This window comes from Erpetoichthys calabaricus, chromosome 18 (genome assembly GCF_900747795.2).
Source record: "Erpetoichthys calabaricus chromosome 18, fErpCal1.3, whole genome shotgun sequence".
Lineage (NCBI taxonomy): Eukaryota > Metazoa > Chordata > Cladistia > Polypteriformes > Polypteridae > Erpetoichthys > Erpetoichthys calabaricus.
In genome coordinates this window covers 9067305-9089136 of record NC_041411.2, presented here as the reverse complement: position 1 = coordinate 9089136, position 21832 = coordinate 9067305, and the positions used below count along the sequence as shown (strand labels likewise).

Sequence of the window (21832 nt, the reverse complement as noted above, 5' to 3'; positions counted from 1 at the left end):
GACATGCAGGTTAGGTGCATTGGCGATTCTAAATTGTCCCTAGTGTGTAGGTGTGTGTGTGTCCTGCGGTGGGTTGGCGCCCTGCCTGGAATTGGTTTCTACCTTGCGCCCTGTGTTGGCTGGGATTGGCTCCAGCAGACCCCCGTGACCCTGTAGTTAGGATATAGCAGGTTGGATAATGGATGGATGGATGTTTGTAAAGTACCATCTGTTGGAATGATAGAGACACAGCAACTGGATGAACACAAACACTTCCCCTTTTATTAAGGTGGAGTATATCCTCCAATTTGGAGTCACAGGAGCCACTCAAAGTCCTTCCAATAACACACAAGAATGAGACGAGACGTCTACATTCTCACTGAACAAGGTCCCTATGGACTGAAGAAAAGTATAAAGCAGCTATGCAGTCAGGCTTGGATGGATACATCTTCATAGTCTTCTGTACCCTTCCAATGCTCTTTTCAAATACATCTCCTACTTTTGCTACTATTCGTTTTACTGGGTTTTTGCAGGTAGAGTAAAGCTACTGATAGAGTAAGTAACCTAATTACTTAAAAATGGAAATGTTTGCAAATGACAGAAGTGAAAGGCACTACATAACAGATAGATGGAGGGCACTATTGATAGAGATATATAAGATATCCCGGGTACTCCTTGTGTCTGTGTGGGTTTCCACCGTCTGCTCTGGTTTACTCTCACAGTCCAAAGACATGGAGGTTAGGTGGTTTGGTGATACTAAATTGGTCTTAGAGTGCGATTGGTGTGTGTGTGTGTGTGTGTGTGTGTGTGTGTTCACCCGGTGATGGCCTTGTGTCCTGTGGTAGCTGGGAAAGGCCCCAGCACCCCTGTACTGTACACAAACTGTACACATGTCCTTGAGCAAAGGCCTTAACCACACTGTACCAGGGCTGACCCTAAAAAAGGTCAAGCTAAAAGGCAATTTCCCTTGGGGATTAATAAAGTATATCAAATAATAAATAAACACATTATAATGGATAAAGAAAGATATATATTTGATAGAGTATATACAAAGTGGACACTATTGATACACACTATATACAATTTTTAAAATGAACTTTATTAAATCAAATATAAACAAAAACAGACTTTAATAAACTAAAGAACCAAGTTTTTAAAAAGCTTTTAATTTTTTCTATACAAAATATTTTAAAATTTGTTTAATAAATTCAAAAATCACACCGTAACCCACCTAACTGACACACGGTTTCAGAGAAATGTTTGGATTCATTCAGGAGTCTTCACCATGACAATTACTACAGTGCACCCCTCAGTCTATGTAGACAATAACACCAAATATATTTGATCTCATATCTGATGTGTCCTGTTGACCGAACGCTACACATACAGTTAATGTTTCTCTTCTTTTCCACATTATATTTTTGATCTTGATTTTCAATTCGTTTTCTTCAATAGCACGCGGCACCCCCTTTCACTCACCACAAATCCTCATAAGCATCAGTTGCGCGATTCAGTTTATAATTGGCAAATTCTAGTTTTATTCTTGAGTAAAATATTCATCCTAACATGTAAAAGGACGTACACATTTACACTCCGTTTATTTTTCCGACTTTAAGATTACTAATATCTATCGCGTGCCAATTTTTCTTATTATAACTCCATAAATAAACACATTATTAAACTCCACCCTCAATTTGTACATACATTTGTACTGACCGATCTTAAAGAAAAACCTACAGTGTCACCTGCCATTACTCTTCACACCGGCTAAACAGAGACGAGAACCGTTTGATCAGACCGGGCTGCTCCTACGAGGACTCGGTGAATCAAGTCCACTATCTGAGCTTAGACATAAACACTACGGACCGCTTTAACGCACAAAGCCAGCAATCTTTAAACGGGAATTCACTTTCGATTGCCCGCTTTGACTACTCAAATAAACCTGCCATGGTGAGGTGGATCCACCCTTTTTTTTTTACCTGAGTCTAGCTGCCGTCGTATAATTGCCACTTCTTGGCGTCAGACAAGCCAGAAAGAGTAATTTCATATCGAGATGAAACCGTTAAACAAAACCAAGAAACACAAGCCACACTCCAACACACTTTGACCAACTGCCGAAAAGCTCATCGTTAAGCGGGATCTTCACACGCAGACGCCTGCCGCCTCCTAATGCTGCCCCCTCGGAAACAGGAGCCGAGCAGCGCATGTTCCGTATTCCGGGCATGTCACTTTGAACTTGTGATAAAGAGGCAGCACTGGTTTTCTAATGGTAGTTTAACATCTCCATACGTTTAGCGTTTAATCGACTAAATACAGCAAAATGTGGTGTAAGAACATAGGCTAGAATTATTAAAGAAGTACATACAAAAGGCCAACCCACAAGCTCCCCGCGGTCATTTATTTAAAGAGACGCCAATTAAGGACGGACAGGCAACCCAGCGAGAAGGCGGGGCCTATTGAGGAAGGCGGGGCCTAAGGACAGACGTTGCTACTGGAGATGCTTAACTTTATTTGACGTTTCGTTTTATTTATTTTACTTTATTTTAACTAAATGTGTTTTTTTAACTTTATATTGTTCCATTTCATTTTTAAAATGCATTTGTTTATTAGCGTTTTCTGTGCGTTCATTTTATAATCCTCTTAATCCAAGTTTAAAATCTTAAACTATCCATCAACACCCAAAAGTAGATGGGAGCGTCAGTCCATTACTGGGGACACTTGGGATTAACATAACATGATAATAACTTTACTTAACATATACCGTGCTACAAAATATTTAAATGAGTGCTGCACTTTGTGGTTGCTGTACTGTATAAAGATCAGCGCACTCGACCTCATGTCATTTGTCCACTGTTTGATGAGTAGTGTTAGGAACAGAGTGAGCAGTCCTGACCTGAATTTTCTGACCTCACTAATGCACATCCAGTACAATCCTTTGCAAATCCCAGCATAATTCCCAGTCAAGGTCAGCATTTTTCCAGTCTAATCTGACTGATGTGTCACCACCTCTATGGAAGTATTAGTATTGTCACATGTATAGAATACAAGCCAACTGTTAGAACATTAGAAATATTTTGACGAGACCAGGCCAATCAGCCCAACAAAGCTCACCAGTCCTATCCACCTAATTCTCCAAAACAACATCAAGTCGAGTTTTGAAAGTTCCTGAAGTCTTTTTGTCTACCACACTACTTGGTCACTTACTCCACATGTCTGTGGTTTTTTGTGTAAAGAAAAAGTTGTAAATGTTTGTGAGAAACTTCCCCTTCACAGGTTTCCAACTGTGTCCCCCTGTTCTTGATGAACTCATTTTAAAGTCACCGTCTCGATCCACTGGACTAATTCCCTTCATCATTTTAAACACTTCAGTCAGGTCTCCTCTTAATCTTCTTTTGCTTAAACTGTAAAGGCTCAGTTCTTTTAATCTTTCTTCACAATTCATCCCCTGTAGCCCTGGAATCAGCCTAGTCGCTCTTCTCTGGACCTTTCTCTAGTGCTGCTATGTCCTTTTTGTAGTATGGAGACCAAAACTGCACACAGGACTCCAGATGAGGCCTCACCAGTGTGTTATAAAGCTTGAGCAGAACCTCCTGGGACTTGTACTCCACACATCAAGGCGCTAGATAACCTGACAGTCTGTTAGCCTTCTCAATTCTGCGTCAAGGTTGTCAGTGACCAGTCCAGTATGACTCCTAAATCTCTCGTTTAAGGGGTACCTTGAAGTCTCAGACCTCCCATTGTGTATTCAAGCCTCAAATTTTTACTTTCTACGTGTAATTCTTTACATTTACTGACATTAATTGTCATCTGCCACAAATTCGCCCAAACCTTATGCTGTCCAAGTCCTGGAATCAGCCTAGTTGCTCTTCTCTGGACCTTTTCTTGTGTTGCTATGTCCTTTTTGTAGTATGGAGACCAAAACTGCACACAGGACTCCAGATGAGGCCTCACCAGTGTGTTATAAAGCTTGAGCAGAACCTCCTGGGACTTGTACTCCACACATCAAGGCACTATATAACCTGACACTCTGTTAGCCTTCTCAATTCTGCCTCAAGGTTGACAGTGACCAGTCCACTATGACTCCTAAATCCCTTGCTTAAGATAGATAGATAGATAGATAGATAGATAGATAGATAGATAGATAGATAGATAGATAGATAGATAGATAGATAGATAGATAGATAGATAGATAGATAGATAGATAGATAGATAGATAGATACTTTATTAATCCCAATGGGAAATTCACATTGGGGTACCTTGAAGTCTTAGACCTCCCATTGTGTATTCAGACCTAACATTTTTACATCCTACATGTAATATTTTATATTTACTCACATTAAATATAATCTGCAACAAATCTTGACAAGTCTGTATGCTGTTCAGGGCCCTCTTTAGTGATTCAGCAGGTTCTGCATTATCTGCCATGCCACCTACAGAAGTCTGGTATCATTCATCCAGTTGTCTTCCAAACCCACATTATCCTGCTCCGGCTTCCCTGCTTGGTATCATTTGCAAAATTAACCAGCTTGTTGTTTCATTTCCTGCCCAGATCTCAGTTTCTTACACATCTGACTGACCTGCAACACACTGCCACTCCCTGGCACCTTGAAAAACAAAAATGTATTAAACTATTAAACTTCATTGTAATTAATAAAAAGTCTGAATTAGTATAGGCCTCCCTAATTGAGGGTGTTCATAAGAAATGTAATGGTTTACTTCAGGAAGTAGAAGTACATAATAAACAAGAATAGTTACAGCAAATATTTTAAGCATTAAGTATGGGTGCTTCAATGTAAATGTTTAAAATCTAAACATTCCCAGTTGTAACAGAAACTGGTCCATACTAGATCCCTAGCAAAGGATCAAAAACAACATCACAATCTTAATCACTGACCTACAAATAGTTTACAACGATACCCTACATGCTTATGTCTGCAATGTGTTATTTGTAACCTTCTGGGAGCGGCGGTTGGAGGGCTAGGGCCACCAGAAAAGAATCAAATCTTGAAAATATCCTCATCATTGTGAGCAGCAAGCTCAAAATAACACAAACGAACACTCCACATGCTTTGATTTCTGATCCGCATTTCCTCCAAGTTTTGTGAAATGGAGTAACTTTAACCTCTGATATCCCATTACAGCAGGGGTCCTCAATCATGGTCCTGGAGGGCTGCAGTGGCTTCAGGTTTTCCTTCCAGCCATTTTCCTACTTAGAAGACAGTCCTTGCTGATAATGAAACTTGGTATTTAACTGTTTGGCTTGTTAGTGTTTCGTTCTTCCAAGAGAAATTTGAATTGCACTGTAGAGTTTCCTTCTCTGAGAACATTATCCATAGGTTTTGTAGACCAGAATAAATTTAAACTTAATGGTTGTTCCAATTCCCCTCTCATTTATTGCTAAACATTATTTAACACAGATACTTCATGGTGTATTTGTAAAGGTTTAAAAGGAAGCACGTTAGCTGGAGAGCTGCTGGTTTATTGGTTTTCTGCATTTCATTAATAACTGATGTCTGCTTAAGAAAACAGGCAACAATTAAAACTTAAATGCATCTGCTAAAAACTAAAATAGGCAATTAAGGGTTCTGAATGGTAACGGGTAAGATAACTAAAAGTAAGCCCGAAAAAAATAGTGGGTTCTAATTAAGAAACTGGTTAAAGTAAAAACCAGCAGGCACTGCGGCCCTCCAGGACTGTAACTGAGGTCCTCTGATCAACAACGTAACTAAAATTTGTCTTTGAAGAATGAAAGCACTAAAAAAGCATAGAGTTAAATACCAACTATCATTATCAGCAATGACTGAGTTCTAATTAGGAAACTGGCTGGAATGAAAACCTGTAGCCACTGCGGCCCTTCAGGACTGTAATTGAGGACCCCTACATTAGGGGGTCAGTTTATGTGGCATGCATAACTTTAAGTTCTTCTGATCATTTTGGATGAGGACACCTATTGGTTTACTGTTTATCACAAGAGTGTCAGGCTACAAATTTGTGTTTTTCAGGTCTAGAGGTCCATACCAAGTGGCGGGGGCCACAAAAATCTCAATGTTTTGCTTAACTCGAGATCAAGACAAGTCAAATGGTGTAGTTATATGTGAGGGTGTTCTCATACCAGTGAGTGAGGAGACACCTGACCATAAAACTGAACTGATTTCAAGGCATTCAGAAGTAACAAAGTTGTCTTTCTTGATGTCTGTGAGAGGGGTGTTGATGTAGAAAGTGTAATTTTAGATATTGGTAAAGAGTTATTTTAGAGAAAACAGGGAGGTTCTGCTGTGTAGATGATATGTTTAGCATAGCAATGACAGCGAGGTGTCAAATGGTTTGCCGGAAACTCCTTGAGACCACCCAAAAGTCATTATCCATGTCCTCTGTCAGGGGCCTTCTTTTCAAGAACTTGTCCAGCTGTTCCCACCTTTGCCTGCTGATGTTTTTCACAGACATCTTGCCAACTACATGGGATTTTTTTTTTTTTGCAACATCAGGCCATCAACAGCTTCTTTAATTGGCACTTTGATTTGCATGGTAGCAATTAAGACATCTTGGGAAGTTCCAGTGGAATTTTTTGTTTAGGGTAAGGATACAACTACCTGACATAGTATGGGATTGAAATGTCTAGTCCTGCTCATTCTGTCGCCACTATGACTCTTATGAGGACAATTTGATAATAATAATAATAATAATTATCTCTCTATTATAAAAAAAAAATCTTGGAAGGAGATGAGACATGACTTTTTCAGAGAGATACTTTCACATCCCGCAAGATGAGACTTTGTACCAAGAGATTTAACCAGGCCCAGGGCCGGAAATAAAAGGCAAAGAGTAGATGACAAATTAAAACGTTGTAAAGAATTCAAAAACGTTGGCGTGATACACATGCAGAGCAGGTTAGAGATAATGAAAGTACTAAAATTCAAAAATCTCAAAAAAATGATAGTAAAGGTAGATGATATATCCCATAATAAGATTTGGATTTGTGCAGAGTACTGGAGACCTCATCCTTCAAGCTGCCTCCCCCATTTGGCCATTCCACGGCTGAAACAGTGCTGGGCCAGCCAATCCGATGAAAGGACCCCTCTTTCCCACGATTCCTGCGATCCTCCATCTGGGATGACTTTTCCTTAGGCAGGCAAAACAACTTGGCAGGTGGGCCGTGGCACCAAGTGCCACATTTGAGTACCAAGAAGAAAAACAGAATAAGTGAGGGTTATTATACAATTATAACTGTCATGTTACTTATGTTTAAGTGCTAATGACTAACAACAGAGATGCAGTCTGTACAGTTAATCAGCAGCTCTAGTCAGGGTGTGCTAAACTGAAGTAGTGAGTCTTCAGCCGGGATTTAAAAGCTGAGACCGAAGGGGCATCTCTTATAGTAGTAGGCAGACCATTCCACAGTTTAGGGGCCCTGTAACTAAAAGCTCGACCTCCCACTGTTATTTTATTAATCCTTGGAATCATAAGCAGACCGGCATCTTGAGATCTTAATGTGCGCTCAGGTTTGTAAGTCATGATAAGTTCAGACAAGTAAGCCATATCTGTATGCTCCTATGCAGTCCTAAACCCTTTGACTGATCTGGATCACATTTTGCATAGATACTCTCTAGAAGCATACGGACAAAATGTGCAACCATAAATCCTGGACACTCCACCTAATCTTCCTGATTTTATACCCTTTGACAAATTAGAAATATAAGTACTGTTTCCTTATTAAACAATTTTGACCAAAAATGGTACTTAAGGGGTTTCTGGGTCGTAGATTACGAATCTAAAATTGTTTTATTTTTATTTTTTTTCAAAATTCTATACGGCAGGTCCAATATTGTGGAACAAAATTTTTCCCCATGAAAAATATAGGCAGTACATTAAGGGTCATTACTCAATTTTGTTAGAAACAACATTGCTAAAGGGGAAGATGTGTTCATTTCATGCATTCCTCCAATATGCACTGACTTGCCTTTGGATTTTAAACAACTGTGATATCCTCTGCGACTTGCATTTACCATGACTAGAAATAAAGCTCAAGGACAGTCACTCAGGGGAGCAGACATTAACTTGCGAAATTTTTTATTAATTAATTAATTATATTAATTTATAAATTAAATATATCAGAATTAATCTGAATATGGTATCGTTTTACTTTCACATTCCAACAAATGCCAATGTCTTAGATATAAGAAGCCCGCCCAGGTAGTTTAAGTTAGTACATAATGATTACAATGTGAATTTGTGAGTCAAATTGTGAATTTCCCCTTGGGATTAATAAAGTATCTATCTATCTATCTATCTATCTATCTATCTATCTATCTATCTATCTATCTATCTATCTATCTATCTATCTATCTATCTACATTCACAAATTACCTCATATATATATATCCTGTATCCTGTCTACCTAATAATTCCCTTTATTTACAGGGCACTACATAAAAACGATGATTTACGCACACTGTGCCATACTTCGCTTGTATAGCGCCTTTTGTATCAAATTCGCTCCCAACGCGACTCCTGCACATCGACCAGTCACGAGGAGTCATCGTCAGTCCCTCCTAAATCGAGCTGTGGGCGGACGACGTCAGCGTACGTACCCAGGAAGTGGGTGACGAATTGCGCAGATCGACATTATTCTTGTCCAATGAGCCGCCGCCGTCAAATATTTTCGACCAATCGACGCCGAGTTGTCTGTTTATGGGCGACTCCCAGAGTCATACGGCTGCAGTGTGACCGACGAGTTTATTTCAGGAACAGTTTGTGGAAGTGCGAGCGGCAAGTTGGTGGGGTTTGATTGATTTACTTTACTGAGTTATTCAAAGAGGCGAACTGTTTTATTTTTTCTTTTGGGATCAGGAGTTATTGAAGAGGTAGCAGTGGATAGAAGAAGTTAACGTGTAAGTTGATTTGGAATGTTATGGAGGGCGCGTCGTAGGCGCCCCGTTTGTCTCTTTAGGTAGTTGAACCAGGGTTTGGTTTTAATGGCGCTTGGAGGTCGAGCACCTGAACGTGCGGAGTTTTAATGCACGCGTTAGAGATGTTTGGCTTCGTTGACCAGTGAAGACTTTACTCAAATCTCTCGGCCCAAGTCAGTGGCTGCTATTAACCATCGTCTTCTTTGTGCTTACTTTAAATTGAACCAGCTTTTAGACAAAGTTAAAATACGAGTTCCATGTGTTGGATAATCTCATCATTTCGTATTAAAGTCGATTTAGCGTCTTTTTTGGGAAATAAAAAAAAAAACAAAGACGGAAATAAGAAAGTTGTAGGTCAGCTGCTCAGGGGACACCAAAGTTAAGGAGCGCTTCCAGTAAATGTGCCCAGTGACTAAGGGGTCATTCGGAGTGATGGCCTGCCAGTAACACTCTGAAAACCAAACAGTACTCTTTGTCTGTGCGCCCCACTTTCCAGGTCAGAACTGGATTTGTAATCGTTGTACTGGTCAGTATTGTGGTAAAGAATGGGAAGCCGAGAAATTAATGAGAACACTCCTCTTTTGGGGTCCCCTCAAGTCAGGAGCCCCACCTCGATATTTGAGGGCCGCAAGCTGGCCTGTGCTGCCGTTCTACTTACAGAGTTCCTGGAAAGGGTGGCGTTCTATGGGATTACTTCGAATCTCGTCCTTTTCCTTAACGCAGACCCATTTTACTGGGAGGGTGCAAAAGCCAGCCAGACTTTGCTTGTCTTCATGGGTATCACCTACTTGGTGTCTCCTTTTGGTGGTTGGCTGGCCGATGCACGTGTTGGCAAGTTTTGGACAATAGTGTGCAGTATGATTCTGTACCTGTTTGGGATGCTGGCCTTTCCCCTGATCACATTCGACAAAACAAGGAATTTCCTTTGTGGCTATGTCCAGCCATTTCCATTACTACCACCGCCGTGCCTCAACAGTACACAAAGCGGCAATGTGTCTTGTATCTATCCACAGCCTTATTGCCAAAGTATTGTTTACAGTGGCATTGTGTTGATTGCCCTCGGCGTGGGATCAGTGAAGTCCAACATCACCCCATTTGGAGCTGATCAGGTATGGTACATTGACTTTTTAATCATTCTTTAGTCTCAAGTTGGTATCGCCAATAACAGATTTTATCAGTCACATACAAATTATACATACCATGTCATATGTAGTGAAATACTTAGTTGTTAAACTTACAGAATGTGCATTTAAGAAGAATATAAAAGGGCAATAACATAACACATGACTTTATATTGTTTCAAATCATTATTGTAAATGAATGCAATAGTACACACTGTAATAGAATTATGAAATACTAGCTGTGCAATCCAAGTCTCTGTGTTAACATTTTCATTGTTCTTTGTAATGCATGTAGTAATTTAATTTATCATTCCGACTCATCTCAAACATTTTAGCAATAAATTGTATCAGTACAAATGTTTGATGCGCCATCTGTTGGAATGATTTAGACATACTGGACACATAGATACACAGGCACTTATCCGTTTGTTTAGTTGGATGTGATAAGTCAGGGGTGCCCAACTCCAGTCCTGGAGGGCCGCAGTGGCTGCATGTTTTCATGCTAACCCTTTTCTTAATTAGTAGTCTGTTTTTGCTGCTAATTAACTTCTTTTGAATTAATTTTAATTGACTTGGTTTTTAAGACCTGTTTCCCTGAATTTCTTTATCGTACCTCTGAATTGCTTCATTTCTTTCCTTAAATGGCACCCAAACAGAAGTGAAGTGAGGGAGCCAACAGAAGACCAGCTAAGTCAGGGCCTCAAACTCCAACCAGTTGGTTAATGAGGTGCTGAGTCTTGTCGTTAATTAAACTCGTTCTTTAATTCCATAGCTTGTTGCTGCTCTCGTTGTGCAATAGCAGACATTTCCAAAATTTTGGATTTTTCTCTTTTTTTTTTTTTTTTAAGAGCAGATCAGCATTCCTGAGACCTTCACCTATTTTCAGATATTGTATGATGGTCACAGTTTGCTGGTCCTGTTTTGTCTCATTTTGTATCATTATTGTTTGGCTGCTAATTAAGGAAAAAGAAACAATTGAGGGGTCTTCAAGAGCAAGTCAATTAAAATGAATTCAAAATAAGTTAATTAGCAGCAAAAGCAAGTCACTAATTAAGAAAAGGGTTAGAATGAAAACCTGCAGCCACTGCGGCCCTCCAGGACTGGAGTTGGGCACTCCTGAGATAAGTAATCTAAATTCATTAAATAGTTCAGTGTAAGAGATTAAATGGTGACAATATAAGTAATTAACCTTCTCCAAAAGCACTTTGTGGTAGAACTTCATTTTAAATTCTGTAATGGCAAAGGTGGTTAAAGGTGTTCCTGCTTTGGAGATTGCAGCTTGGTTGCTTGACGTTCCCAGATCCATTTTAATGGCTATTTGGACACTAAACATGGCACACTGGGCAGTGCTGTCACCTCACAGAGCTTTGGGTTTTTTGGCTACTGTTAATTGGACACTATGACTGATTGTGATGACCTGTTGGTTGGTTTGTTTTTCCTTTAGGCCTTTTATACCAAGATAGGCTGTTAGTTCCAATTACTTTGTACTATTTTTAAAAAAAAAAAAAAAAAAATAGATGGATTTTGTTGAGAATGGTGGAGAGAAAAAATGGCAAATGAATTACAGCCTTTATCATGGATCAGAACACTAAAGCGCCTCATTATATGGACTGCAGGAACAATTTTGCATCCTTTGTACTACTTCATGTATATCATATCACAATGCCATGTATGAAAGTAAATCTCAGTTTCAGGTGGCAGCTACTTTCATTTGTGAACAGAGTAGGAAGTTGTGGGATGAGTTCACTTCCTGTATATTCTCTTGAGTATACCGTAGATGCAGGGCTTGCTGGGTTTGGTCAGAGTGTACTGTAGATCTGCAGTTTAAGAGGATTCACAAGCACAGCTAGCCACTTCAGGCTGATTCAGACACGGATGATTTCAGACATTTGCTTACTCGTTATTGGCCTGCTTTTTCATTATATTGTTAAGTGTGGAAGATGTAACGGGGAAAAAAAAAAAAACAAATGTTGTGTTCAGAAATATTGTGAAAGACTGATTAGGCCTGGCACACTAAAAAAAAGGTTACCTGGAGAGAATTGCATAATAAAAATACTTTGCATTTCTGTTTTTGAAAGGGATAAGAACCATGCTGTCTCATGTATGTGGAGGCATTAAGAGAAATCGAGAACAGATTAGGGCTAAATCCTTCCATCCATTTTTTGATTCGCTATCTTCATTTTCTGGGGAATAGTATCAATGCTGAAGCAGACTGGCTGGCTGGAAGGTTTTACTTGTTTAATCTATTAAGTTTCTTTCCTTAGCTTTCTTAAGCTATTTTAGCTAGAATCTTCATGACTGTAGTTTAAGGCTATTTGTTTTCCTTGGGCACAACTAACTTGAAATGAATTTAATATCTGATGCCTTAGTTAAACCGTCAGCAAGATTGCAAAGCTAATGGAATAAAAATCAAATGACTGTTTTTCAGTAGTCTAGAAAGTAAAGAAATTCTGGCTTTTTATTTTGTGATCGAAAAGGAACTTGACATAATCAGGTGTTTCACCTTTTATTTATTTATTTTTAAATAAACAATGAAGATTTTGTGTGTAAGAAATCTGTTAGGAGGTGGCTCTGCTCTGCAGTGGCGCCCGGCACTTCACTGTCCCCAGCATTTTGCCTGCTGGTGGTAACTTGTGACTCTGAATTAGATTAAGTGGGTTTTAGAATGAATGTATGTCTGTGTAATTGATTTTGTAGAAAAGCTTAGATTGTTCAAACTTCTGAGACGCGACACGTTCGAAAACTAGCAAGGCTCTGTAAAGTGGCACATACAGTGTGACTATTATTGCCTTGATAATGCAAGCATTAGTGTAAATATCCATTATTTTCCTTCATTAAAATGTTGAACACATTCCCACAAAGTGACTGCCAGAATTCATTATGATATTTTGTAAATCTGTGAATGTTAATATATTCATATTTTCTCTGTATATGAAATAAATGTGGCTGGTGGGTGGAATATTGTGCCAAAAGTTAGTAATTTTTTTTATGATAGGTTTGTGTTAATCACATCTTACTCATTGATTTGTCATGCTTAATGTATATTAACTGTTGACTTGTTCTCTTTTTTTGTAAACTTTAATAAAATGTATGTAACTTTATGGCAGTTTGTGGTATGTTGTACATTTTATTTGTATATTTTTTTTTGTGCTTCATCAATGCAGGTGAAGGATCGTGGTCCAGAAGCTACTCGGAGGTTTTTCAATTGGTTCTACTGGTGCATTAACCTTGGTGCTATTGTTTCGCTGGGTTTTATTGCATACATTCAGCAGAATGTCAGCTTCAGTTGGGGTTACATCATCCCAACTTGCTGTCTCGGGGTTTCTTTTCTGATATTTCTTGCTTGTCGTACTGTTTTCATCACCAAGCCAGCAGATGGCAGTGCTTTCACGGACATGTTTCGAATTCTCAGCTACTCCTTCTGTTCCCACCAGCAGCACAAAGAAATTTCCAGGATAAGGTAATTCATTTTACGAATAGATTTAGAATGAGAAACAATAGTAGTGTTAAAAAAAAAAGAAATTTAGGACATAATAGTTTTGCCTGCCAAAGTGCATGTCTTTTTGGTTTAGACTGTATACTGTGTTCAGTGTCCAGGTAAGTTACACGGTGATAGGTGCTATGAAATGGTAAAAATTGAAAAGCTATGCATTACTGGCCATTACTTTTTTGACGACATTTCACACTTACTGAAAACTAATTGCTCTGGGGATTTATAATGTAAATTTTATATTTCTGAAAATCAAATGAGGTAAAGGCGGCATGGTGGAGCAGTGGGTAGCACTGCTGCCTCGCAGTTGGGAGACCTGGGGACCTGGGTTTGCTTCCCGGGTCCTCCCTGCGTTGAGTTTGCATGTTCTCCCCGTTTCTGCGTGGGTTTCCTCCCACAGACCAAAGATATGCTGGTTAGGTGGATTGGTGATTCTAAATTGGCCCTAGTGTGTGCTTGGTGTGTGTTTGTGTGTGTGTCCTGCGGTGGGTTGGCACCCTGCCCGGGATTGGTTCCTGCCTTGTGCCCTGTGTTGGCTGGGATTGGCTCCAGCAGACCCCCGTGACCCTGTGTTTGGATTCAGCAGGTTGGAAAATGGATGGATGGATGGATGAGGTTAAGTTAGTGGGAACATAGATCAAATTAAATAAGGATTTATTTTATTTTTTTTACTTGCTTAATCCAATTTAAGGTGATAGGCAGTCAGAATGTATTTCACCAGCATTGGATGGCTTTTCTGGAGAGTGCATAAAAACCTTTCTTGATCATTTTATTTTTGTCCTTATCTTTGAGATGTTAGATTTTTTGAGTGTGATGTTTGTAGTGAGACCCAGCCACACATTAATTCTGTTTTGCGTTGTCTTGAGAACTGAAACGATCAGCATTCCCCCAAAAGTAACACCAAGCTTTAGCAACTTCAACTTCCTTTTTTATAGTCGTGATTAATATGGGGTGGCAGCCCCAGATCTGCATAGTTGAGTGTGCTTTTGTTTTTCTTTAAATATTGATTAATGTTTAAATATATATTTGGAGGACAAAAACTAAATCATAAAAAATGGAAATGTTAATATTGACTTCAAAAATGTTTTTCCATTAAAATGTTTGTCATGTGAAGGCTTCCTTTTTTATTTATTTATTTATTTATTTTTTGGCCCTTCATTTTTGTAGTTTTGTGTTCCTTGACTTTGGTTTCATCCTTACCCCTACAGGTTATTCTTCAATACATGCTTATTTAGAACAGTTTAATGTTTTAAAACCTATTGGTTTTTTCTTTTTTTTTTTTTAGAAACCAAAGTAATGGACTTCATTCTCCTCGGTACAAACCGACCATCCTTGATATGGCAAAAGACACTTATGGAGGCAAGTTTCCGGAAGAGCGGGTGGAGGAAGTGAAGGCAGTCCTAAAGATTATTCCTGTATTTCTTGCCCTCATACCATACTGGACAGTATACTTCCAGGTAGGTGATAATGTCATAATTTGATGACCACAACTTGGGCATTACAGTCATATGGAAAAAGTCTGGGAACCCCTCAGCCTGCATAATAAATTACTTTGCCTAGAGACAAAAGGAGGCTCAACTAAGTGTTGATGTCATATCTCTGTTGGGGTGCCCACATTTATGCACCTGTCTAATTTTGTTAATGATGCATATTGCATATTTTCTGTTAATCCAATAAACTTAATGTCACTGCTGAAATACTACTGTTTCCATAAGGCATGTTACATATTAAAAGGAAGTTACTAATTTGAAAGCTCAGCCAATGAGAAACAAAAAGCCAACGAATTAAGAGGGGTTCACAAACTTTTTCATATGACTGTATGTGTACACAGATATGTGAACTTAGGTAAGTGTTTGCTTGGTGTGGATTAAATTTAAAAGCTACTTCAACTTTTTTTTTTTTTTACATTCAGTGTGTGAACACCAGATAATAATTTTTTTTTTTTTTTTATTGTTTGCTTTTAGATGCAGACCACATATATTCTTCAGAGTCTCCACTTGCTTATTCCAAAACTTTTTCCAGATCAGAACCCTAAGCACACGGTAAAATTTTTTTTTACATGTTTGATGTGATGCTGTGTTTCAAAAGATCTTCTTGGCAGATTCAGTGCTAATAATCTTTTTGTATCTGTGTTTTTATGTTGGTTACTGTAGTTACTAATGTGCAAGGAGAAAAATGTCAGTCTTGAGGTTTTCAAAGTGTGCTGTTGTTGAATTTTTTTTTTCTCTCTCATTTTACTGGGAAACGAAAGCAGAAGTTAAATAATGCTGCCTGCCGTTTATGGATGGTATGGGCAAGTTCTGTCTGTAGAACAAACACTTGATTAAAACGAGAGAAAACTGACAGATAAATGGAAAGTGAAATTATGATTCCATTAATATTTACCTTGTATAAGGTTTACAGTGACATGTGAGTTTAGAATGTGTGAATGTTCCTCCAATGGTAGTAACACAAGATACATGCTGTGTGTATTATGAAGTGCTCACATAAACTAATGCTGTGTGTATGTGTGTGTTTTTTAAACCTGTGATGGACTGGTGCTCTGTCCAGGTGTTGCTCCTTCCCAATTAATGATAGGGCCTATTCCAGCAAATATGTGCTCCAAGCCCTCCTCTAGATACATGGGTTAGGAAAACAGATGAACGTGTCCATAATAAATGTGTACTGCAAGTCGAAGTGTTTAGTTTCTTAAACCTGGAGCACATTCATGATATTGTACTACAGTTTATTTCATGGTATCATTGGTTCTGCTTCTTTAATTTGGCAGCACAATCTCGGTCTGAATGTGGTCCTTGCATTATTTATCAGATTTGCTTTTACAATTTGTATTACTTCATAGGTTAGTTTTTTCATTCTCTCTAATTCTCCATTTTAAGTCATTTTTAAGTATTTTGCTATCCAGTGTTTTTCATAGTGGGTGGCACAGTGGTAGCTCTGGGTCCTCCGGTTTCCTCCCACAGTCCAAAGACATGCAGGTTAGGTGCATTGGCGATTCTAAATTGTCCCGTGTGTTCCCTGCGGTGGGCTGGTGCCCTGCCCAGGGTTTGTTTCCTGCCTTGCGCCCTGTGCTGGCTGGGATTGGCTCCAGCAGACCCCCCGTGACCCTGTAGTTAGGATATAGCGGGTTGGATGATGGATGGATGGATGGATGGAAGTTTTTCATAGTTGCATTACAATTTACTGGAGGGACACATTTGTGTTATTGATTATTAAGTTCCTCCTTGTTGTTTGTCCATTATAGTTGGCTTTTTATGGTGAGTGAGTGTGGTTGGGGAGGTAAATTTTCTTTTGTTTTAATGGAAGTGTTGCTCCTAGCCAACCGACTTTGCTGTGAGCTTTGTGGGATCTTGTTAAATTCTGCTGGGAGTTTGAGTGCAGAATTTGCACAAGTTAACAGGACTATGAAATTTAACTTGCAATACTGCTAATGTCTTCTCCCAACGCTAGCGACTTACTAGGTAAAATTGTAAAAGTCCTCTTGGGGATTTTTGTGACTATTTTTAATAAGCCATGATTAGAACATTTTGTGTTTGCATGACATTTTATAGGCTAACACATTTTAAGCCTTTAAGATAAAAACAAAATCTGTTTGACTAAGGAGTAGAGTTCAGGTAGGACAGGTTTAAGTCATTGAGACTTTGTTTTTGTTTTTTGGAGGTTATCTACTGTGGAAGATGATTACATTTCCTTTTTAAAATGTTGTGGTTTATGAACATGACTGATTTTGTAATAAAGCTATCGTCTAGCCATATATAGCTTATTTTTGACCACTAAAACAAACAAAATCAGGAATTTCTGAATAATGTTAGTACTAGGGTGTTGTACCGTGTTAGCCATTATGAATGTAGAGAAAAGCCAAGCAAAATGACACCTTTTATTGGCTAACTAGAAAGATTACAATATGCAAGCTTTCGAGGCAACTCAGGCCCCTTCTTCAGGCAAGATGATTACATCTTGCCTGAAGAAGGGGCCTGAGTTGCCTCGAAAGCTTGCATATTGTAATCTTTCTAGTTAGCCAATAAAAGGTGTCATTTTGCTTGGCTTTTCTCTGAATAATGTTAAAAATCTGTCTGGAAATTATCCTTCTTAGTCAATTTAAAATTTTAACCCGATAAAACAGTAATAAGACATTTTCTGCCCTAAGAAGACAGTCTTGTATTGAAATCCTGTTTCTTCTTAAATGTTTGTTGTACTTTAAATGGTATATTGTATTTGCTGTTTTTACATGTCTGGTTCAACATCTCTTTTTAGAAAAAAGCTGGAGGTTTTGCATTTTTACATACATAATGGCTAACACGGTACAACACCCTACTACTACAGGCAGAATGACAGAAACAAATAGCTTCTTTTCAGAGTTCAGTTCACATTCATAAATTACTAATTATCTACAAAAAAAAATCTTTATTTTAAACAATGGCCAACTATTATTACCTTATCTAATGGTAATTGTTATAGCTACCATCTATTGGCATAACCTAATATTCTAAGCTTTTTAATATTTTTCTTGAATTGCCAGCTTTGAAGTATCAATTTAGAAAGACCTTTTTCTTCAAGGATGTATAAAGTGTGGTGCTCCTTTTTGTTCTTTGGGAAAACTTTCCATTTCTTTCTTTCAAAAATTTTGCTTTCTTTAACCTTTCTACTGATGGTTGAAGAGAACACTCTCTATTTTTATATTTATTTTGGTTAGTTTGATGGGTTCACACACTCTGGTGGGACTTGTGCTTGCAGCCCATCAACGTGCAGCCCAGTTCACATTCGCCAGAGAGTATCGCAATTGGCAGCTCCAACATTGGCGTCCCGTTCTCTTCACAGCTGAAAGCAGGATGACACGGAGGTCATGTGACAAACATGAGAGTCTAGACACCGTGGTGAACGTTATGAAGCCTGCAACATCATCCAGCATGACTGGCTTGGCGGTGGGTCATAATGGTCTGGGTAGGCATATCCTTGGAGTGTTGCACAGACCTCCTTGTGTTAGACAACAGTACCCTGACTGCTGTTTGGTTCTGAGATGAAATCCTCCGAGCCATTGTCAGACCTTGCAGTGGGCCCTGGGTTCTTCCTGGTGCAGGACAATGCCCAGCTTCTCATGGTCAGACAGGCCCCCACATTCCTCAGACCTGAATCCAATTGAGAACCTCTTGGACGTTATGTATCGGTGCATCCAACACTGCCAAGTGGTGCCACACACTATACAGGAGCTCACTGCATGCCCTGATCCAGATCTGGCAGGAGATGGGACACTATCTTTAGTCTCATCCGAAGCATGCCTAGATGTTGTTGGGAGTGCATACAGGCACGTGGGGGGGCCATATACATTACTGAGACACATTAGGTGTTTCCGTGATAAAATTCAAGCAAGTTGGATCAGACACTGATTTCAATTTTTGACTTTGATTTTCAGTGTGATTGTTGAATCAGCCCTCATTTGTTTGATTTTGGTTTCCATTGCTTGTTGTTGCATCATTTTTTTTCTCGATGAATTACACTGTGGTACTCTATAATGATTTTCCACTTAAATTCTTCATTTATAGCAATCTGATGTGATTTAAGCGTTTCTTAAATTTTTTTTGAGTGCTGTGTGTATAGTAGGAGATGGACATGCCTTCCAGCAGGGAAAAGAGATTATTTTCTACCTGGACGGGAGGCTGGGGCAGAGCAAATGTTGAATTGTCCAGCAGGACGGAAAGAAGCCTCTGTGACCAACTGGTATAAAATAATGGCGTGACCATTGGAAGCCGGAGTTGGTTTGGGGTCTGTACCAGAACTGGACACCCATAATGTGGAAGGACAGGGGAGAGCAGTACTTCTTGCCTATTGTCTACCCCCCCCCCCCCCCCCCCACCTCCCCGTACACTAGATGGCAGCAACCTTGGATATCAGTACCTGTTTGGAATGTCATGAATTGTAGTGCAGCTCTGCTGGGGACTGGTGGTGCTGAAGGAAGTTGTACTCCCTACAGTTTGGGACTTCCATATGATCTGGAAGTGCTCCCAACGGGTGAAGTCCTGGGTCTTACATAAAAAGAAGCACACTGCCTTGTCCAGGTGAGTTGTAGCTGGTCGTGGGGAAGGGCAACACTTGACTGGAGGAGTAGCAGTGCGGTGGAAGGAGAAATGCTGTTTAATTGTCTATATAAGGTATTTTGTAATAAAAACCCCCCTTTGATTTGAACTTGGGACTGTGTTTGTGCTTGGATTTTGGGACTCTATGGTGACCCCTAGCCTTCACAATGTATAATATACACTGTATATACATAATAAAATGTGTGTGTGTGTGTGTGCTGAATAGAAACCATTAGAACATTGCAACAATTGTTCAGTTCTACAGTGGGGTTGAAGACTATGGTTCCTTCTATAGGTTTGAGAGGGGAGGTGTGGTTGTTTGCAGCCGATGTCACATCTGTGCCAACAGGGCTTTTAGCATCAAAGCATCCTGATATTTTTGTGATAAATACCCGGTATGCATAACTACCAATTGAACAATTTGCATAGATTAGGCCCTCTAAGACTCCACTAGAGCACATTTTCATTATCTGTGAATATTTCAACTCATCTAATAACTGTTAAGTTTCTGTCTGAAAGATCTGTCCTTGCTTCAGTTGTAAAATGTATGTATGCTAAATATGATAAGGATCACAGCATCAAATAGAAATGTTTCAATTCAGGTTACACATCACTATACTGGATTAAGATGAATTTTAGAAAAGTACAATTTTTTTTTTTTTTTTGGGAAATACATATGTGTGTATCTGAGTAATGTAGAAAAGTTTTCTTTGTTTCATTACTATTTGTGACCATGATGGGGAGTTTATTTAGCGTTATACAAGACACTTCTACATTGTGATATTTTAGCATAATTGCAGTTTGTTAGGTTATGACTTGAATCTGAAGAGCAGATTGTTATCCATCCTAAAATGACAATGTCCGCTTTATCTTTAGTACCTTTTCTCATTGAGTATCTGCATTTGAGCCACACAGAGCCCTAAACACAACTATGCTATACACTGTCGTAGGTTCAAATGAGCCTTTGTTTTCTTTCTTTTCACCAGGCTTCTTTATTACGTAACAGTATTGAGTATTATTCACAACCTTCTCTTCTCCTTTTCTTCCTTCACCTCTTCTCTCAACTCTGACTTGCCTGGCTTCTTCTTTTCAGGCTGGAATCATGTAAAATGATCCATTATTGTCCACTACAGGAAGGAGGTTCCAAATTAATTTAACCATTTTCCTTTAACAATTTATCTGCTAGAATGTATTATACTTCTAGATATTTAGAAGTTAATTTAAAGACTTTATTATATTAAGTTTAGTTTTTTTTATTTAGTCACCTGGCTGAGGAAGATGGGCTGCTTTTAAAGTGGGACCCTGATGTACTTCCAGTATATTACTGGTAAACCTTTTGAAACCCTTACAGGTCAGACAGAAGATGCCAGGGAAGCTTCCCCTTTGAACTACATTTCCCATGCAGCCCTGTGGGGATCTAGACTGGAGTAGCTTTAGCTAAATGCTGCCACCCAGTGTACTGGGGGAACATATTATCCCGACCGGCAGTCATCAACTACTCATCCATTGTATGGACATCTCGATTGGGACGTGTACCACCAACCACTCCAGCCAAGTCAACTGTCCATGCAGGAGTTCTGTCACACTGCCTACATTACATTTGCTTTTTGTAGAGTTACTCACGATGTGTAATTTATTTTCAGATTGTTTTAATGTTTGGCTTTTTATACTATACCTGTTCCTATTTGTGATGAATTATTTTAATCATAACATTTAAAAAGAATATTGTTTCCTTTTCAATTTACGATTCAGTAATCCTAATTTATGTACATAACATGCAAATATGTTGATTCCAGTATAACCGCCTTGGTTAGGCTATTTTAAGTGTCACTGAACAAAAAGTCTGCTCTGTTCTGACAAACTTTCTTATGGATTACATGTCCCTTTTTTACACTTGGTTTAAATAATGAAATAATTTCAAAGTAGATTTTTAATTTTACATTTAAAATTGTGTTTGTGTTTTTAAATCTGGCTATACGACTAAAACATGTTTTTCTTTTTCAAGTTCCCTGCAGCTTGGCTAACAATGTTTGATGCTCTCCTGATTTTACTTCTGATACCACTAAAGGACAAAGTGATAGACCCAATTCTGAAGAGGAAAGGCCTTCTGCCATCATCGTTAAGAAGGATTGCTGTCGGAATGTTTTTTTGTCATGTGGTCCGTTGTGGCAGCTGGTAAGCAGTATGTTAATGTTGTAAAAGATATAAAGACACTTTTTTGTAATTTTCAATATCTCTTACTAGATAAAATGTCTGATATTTTTGCC

General features: G+C 38.9%; 2 protein-coding genes across 3 annotated transcripts in view; one reads left to right on the top strand and one right to left on the bottom strand.

Annotated features, from left to right (window-relative positions):
• The window catches only part of glt1d1 (glycosyltransferase 1 domain containing 1), an 80163-nt gene extending 78001 nt beyond the window's left edge, over positions 1–2162 (bottom strand). The window contains exon 1 of one of the 2 annotated variants that reach the window (XM_028824021.2): positions 1959–2162. In XM_028824021.2, the coding sequence (XP_028679854.1) occupies positions 1959–2026 (68 nt within the window). In that variant the 5' untranslated portion in view covers positions 2027–2162. The remainder of the gene's footprint in view (positions 1–1958) is intronic. The other variant, XM_028824023.2, reaches the window with a different exon arrangement.
• A 6522-nt stretch (positions 2163–8684) lies between these two features.
• slc15a4 (solute carrier family 15 member 4) overlaps positions 8685–21832 on the top strand; it is an 81206-nt gene continuing 68058 nt past the window's right edge. The window contains 6 exon segments of the mRNA XM_028824230.2: positions 8685–9995; positions 13172–13467; positions 14783–14954; positions 15462–15539; positions 21571–21708; positions 21710–21740. Coding sequence (XP_028680063.2) covers positions 9432–9995; positions 13172–13467; positions 14783–14954; positions 15462–15539; positions 21571–21708; positions 21710–21740 — 1279 coding nt within the window. The 5' untranslated portion in view covers positions 8685–9431.